Source organism: Nanorana parkeri, unplaced genomic scaffold (assembly GCF_000935625.1).
Source record: "Nanorana parkeri isolate BGI_ZX_2015 unplaced genomic scaffold, ASM93562v1 scaffold121, whole genome shotgun sequence".
Lineage (NCBI taxonomy): Eukaryota > Metazoa > Chordata > Amphibia > Anura > Dicroglossidae > Nanorana > Nanorana parkeri.
In genome coordinates, this window is record NW_017306389.1 from 995,572 (window position 1) to 1,000,467 (window position 4,896).

At 40.8% G+C, this 4,896-nt stretch overlaps 1 protein-coding gene across 3 annotated transcripts in view; it reads left to right on the forward strand.

The window, feature by feature from the left end:
* WDR48 (WD repeat domain 48) overlaps positions 1-4,896 on the forward strand; it is a 31,434-nt gene that overhangs the window by 10,664 nt on the left and 15,874 nt on the right. For all 3 annotated transcript variants that reach the window (XM_018553484.1, XM_018553485.1, XM_018553486.1), the window contains 3 exons: positions 3,197-3,285; positions 4,333-4,434; positions 4,583-4,807. In XM_018553484.1, the coding sequence (XP_018408986.1) occupies positions 3,197-3,285; positions 4,333-4,434; positions 4,583-4,807 (416 nt within the window). The remainder of the gene's footprint in view (positions 1-3,196; positions 3,286-4,332; positions 4,435-4,582; positions 4,808-4,896) is intronic.

Genomic DNA, 4,896 nt, shown 5'->3' on the forward strand with positions numbered 1-4,896 from the left:
TATGTCTGAAAAAAATCATTTTGTCTGGTGTCAGGATTTACTGTAACAAAGTCCAAAATTGGCAAAGCTCTGAACCAGACCTTGAGGTATCATATAATGTCTAATTAGATTGCCATTGGGGTCCATTTTTAGGCATGGGTTCAGCTTATTTAAGCCTATGACGCACTGCATGCAAAGCGGCACGCAGCAAAGGGAAGAGGTGGCGCGCAGACCCTTCTCCTGCAATGTCTTTAAATTTTCAATCTGACGCCTCAGCTTGCAAGGGCTAGCATAGCTGAGCTTGCTGAGATAAAAAATGTAATCTTCAGCCAATCAGCTTGCAGACCCACATGTCAGGATACAAAGTTCATTGAGTTGTTAAAGGTGAATTATGAGGCGAGTAGTTCTAGCCGACCTGTGACAATGAAACTGTCACAGGTCGGCACAATAGATCGGGAAGTGAGCGAACACATACTGTCGCTCAATTCTCAATCTTTCTCTGCAGAGAGCCGTGACTGTCACTCACGGCTCCCTGCAGGGATTCCCCCCCTCCCCTGTCTGATCCTCCGGCGCTGACTGATGGAACGGACAGGTGAGGGGGCGGGCACAACGGACAGGGGAGGGGGCGGGCACAGCTGTCAATCCCGCAGCTGGGTGGATCCAGACAGTAATGTCAGGATCCGTCCCGACTGCGGCGTCTCAATATACCGTGCGCTGTAGCTTGCGGTATACTGAGCTTGGGAGGACGCTAGTTTGTGTCCTCCCATTACCTCAAGAGAACTATGGGGAAAAGCCCTGACCCCATAGTTCTCCTTTTAAGCATAGCTGATTGGCTGAAGATGAAGTCTTTCATCTGGCTCCGCACCTTGCAGCTTCGCGTGCAGTGTGTCACAGGCATTGCTGTATTTCATATGCAGTAAGCTGCTCATATGCATTCAAGTAATCTATGTTATGTGTTACGATATTGTTGCGGATAATTTATATTCGTATAGGTCACTGCAGACAATCCTGTTCCTCCACTCAGATATTTTGTAAGTCAGAAAAATGTAATTGTTTGATGGCAACATCAGTGTGTTGACTTTTCTGCTGTCCCCTGCACATTATGGGCAGTCAGAACTACTCCTATCTCTGACTTCAAGGTGGATGGGCAAATCTGTTCCAGATTGGTGCCATGATTAGGAGAAGACTCGCATAACTCCTATCTTATCTCTATGAAACACATTTAATACAATTTTAAGATTGGAGGACATAGCTATTTTGCTTTGGTCATTGTATAGCCAAGCAAGGGCAACACATGCTGGCCAATCTGCTCGTAACATCATCTTTAGATTTAGCTTTGTGCAAGTGCCTACCTGACTGGATTAAAAATCGAACAGCTGGGTCTTTATTATAGACAGTCATTAAATCTAAAGGAGATTGTAATATAAGCATTTACCTAAACCATCAAACTGTATCCAGTCAGGCTGGCCCTTGTACTACATAGTTATTGGTAGAGCTAAAGAAGATTATACAACCAGATTGTAACATGAATGGTCAGCTTTAGAAAGCGTGGACTATATCAATGCTGAGTGGGAACATTGCAAACCTGTTCGGAACATGCTTATTCACCTTGTCAAGGCTGACATGTTACTGTAATTAACGAAAAGCCATCTGGGTAATAAGTAACAGATTTTCTGCTGCAGTTTTTTCATCCCATTTTTTTTCTTTTTTTACTCCTTTTCAAGCCAGTGTTAAAAAAAAAAAGAGAGAATCACTTGCTCTGTAGTAGCAGTTTATATTGATGTGTTACCATACTGTAATATAATTATTCTGCCTGCTCCACTTGCCAATGGCGAGTCAGATACTGCCACATTTATACCCTAAGCATGACTGATCTACAGCCAGCGATGGCTGTCAGATACAATCGTTTGGGTGGTTATAGAGCCACCCGATCGCTTGTACACAGCTGGGGCGGTGCGCCCCCTGCTGCTGCCAGCTATCCAGCAGGTCCCTGCGCCTCAGTCAGAGAGAGATCAGCACACTTCCAGTGGTTGATCTCCTCTTCAATCACTGAAACCGGAAGCGACTTGTATTTCATTACTTCTGGTTTCAGCCTGTCATTTTTTCCCGCCTGCTGTAGCCAGAGAAGCATGATCTGTGCTTAGTCAGCTTTTTTGGGGTCCATAGGTGACTGATGTCTCCATAAAGAGGACCTGTCTCTGTATCTGTGTGATGCTTGTTAGCCCCCTATGTGATAGCAATAAAGTTAATTAAAAAAAAAAAAGTTTATAAAAAAAAAAAAAAAAAACACAAAAAATCCCCTGTATCCAGGGTGCCTACATGCGAAAACGACGACTGCGTCACATGTTACATATCACCGCGAATGTCGGGGTGAGAACAATAATTAAAGGGCCAACAATCACTAACAGCTTTAAATTGATGAGTGATAAAGGTACTCAAAGCGTCGGCTATGGGCAGTTTTGGGTTCTGCAGTTTTATCCATTTCACGGGCACACACAATTTTAAGGCTTGACATGTTCAGTATCTATTTACCCAACGACCCCATCAATTTTATTTTACCAAAAAATTGGGTATTCTATTCAGTTTGTGTGCAGTAAAATTCATTTTATTGTATTTTATCCTAAAAATATTTGTTTGATAAAACATTTGCGCACATATCGTGCAACATAAAAAATTGCAACTAGCATTTTTTTTATTCTTCTGCTTTTCATTGTCGTATAAAGAAAAGACTTGGCAAGTTAGATGCAACTGATTTTTTTTTTAGGAGCACAGACCTCCTTGGATTTGACTTACACTGAAACAGTAGAACGTAACCCTCCATTTGAATGAGCTCACTGAATTTTTTTTATTTGAACACAGGAAAAAATGATCTTTGAAGTAAAAACAACAACATACTACCCAGATCAATATCATCTGCATTTTAAATGTACTTGTGTTTACATTAATTTAGACACGTTTAGAGTATCTTATCTGTCCTTTTGGATGCACAGATTTCTCTAAGCACCCTAAACTATATGTACCTAAACACACGAAAAAGTGTGAATGATAACATTTGAAATCATTGCATGCATTTATATGCATCTAGAAATGTCCTGTGAAAACATAATGACATGCCCAGGTGCATGAGTTCTTACAGTGACACATGAGTGACATTCATGAAAGGTTTCCCATTGTTAGCTTTTATCTTTATTTCTAAATTTCATTTTGTGTATTTTAGCTTCTTCCCTGAGTGGAAACAAAGACTCTATATACAGTCTGGCCATGAATCAGATGGGCACAGTCATTGTATCTGGCTCCACTGAAAAGGTACATTATAAATTCTACATTTTTGTTTTGTAATTTTTGCTTAATTTCTTAAACTGAAGCATGCTTAATCGAGCATATGTTTATACTCCATGTCTTCTTATAGCTTCCTCACTTTCTGTTATTTTATGAAGTGATAGATTTGTTTCCATATACTTTGTACTGTATTTGCTTATACCAAACCCATATAATTGCTTATACTAGACCAAACATATATAAACACATACACACTCCATTTTTAGGTTTACTAACTGTTATGGTCAAATTTCAGCTTGATCTTCTGCTGACAACACACAGTTATTAGCATCAGGTCAGGCAGCTGATAGGACAGGATCTTCAGACCCTGAAGCTACATTCATATATAGCGTTTAGATTTCATGCGTGGTTTTCTGTGCGGAAGACCGCACAGCGGGAAAACGCCAACATTTTTACATCTGCACGTATTCCGCTCATTTGCGGATCATTACTACAGCTGTGAACATGTGGAATCCGCCCCTGAAATCGTGCTTCAACTATTTTGCAGAATGCGCGGTTTTGTAATGAGCGGTCGCCGAAGTAGTCTGAACAATGCACATTAAAATGCATTGTTTTTTTATGTTTAGAGCAGTATGAATACGTGCTGGAAACCCGCTCATGTGTGATCGGAGCCTCAGTCTTGGAGTCACGACTTAGGCTGCAAATGTCATATTTTATAGGGGTTCCTGTACAGTTCCAAAAAATGTTAGACTGAATGTTCCGCATTTTGTTTAGGCCCAATAATAACTGTCTATCATTAACGGAATCCTGTACTGGGAAGAATACCTAGACTGCCATTGCTGTCCTTCTGAAACCGAAACTGTCTCATGGATCAGTACTTCTGAGTCAACCTTCCAGAATAAGTATGCAGCAAGCTGGGTCAGAGTCAAGTCAGATCTGTGTTCTTTCTCTGGCACAGTAACTCAGAAAGTACTGCAGCCAATTCATCAGTGTGACATTTGTTTGAAATGTTTTCAGTCTTACTGAATATGTGAAAATTAATGTTAACTAGGCCTTCTAATTTCTTTCTTTTAGGTGCTAAGAGTTTGGGACCCCAGGACTTGTGCCAAGCTGATGAAACTGAAAGGACATACAGACAATGTGAAAGCATTACTTCTAAACAGAGATGGTACACAGGTACAAGTCCGATTTTGCCTTTCTTTAGTTATGCCTTGGCAAACAATCTGTATATCTGTGTGTGGGCTTGACTTAGTTTTAAGCTGCTTGGAATGTTGATCTATAATATAACATTTTCAGAGTGCGTTTAAGGCATTTTTATTTATAGTGTCTTTCAGGCAGCTCAGATGGCACAATCCGTTTGTGGTCTTTAGGCCAGCAGAGATGTATAGCCACCTATAGGGTGCATGATGAGGGTGTCTGGGCTCTCCAGGTCAATGAAGGCTTCACTCACGTGTACTCTGGAGGGAGAGATCGCAAGATCTACTGTACAGATCTGAGAAATCCAGATCTGAGGATGCTTATCTGTGAAGAAAAGGCTCCTGTTTTAAAGGTTAGCAACTGTTTTCTTTTTTTTTTTTAAATGTTGTTTAGAAGCTTTTCTCCACCCAGCTACAGAATTCTCTTCATTTAACAGGAGTG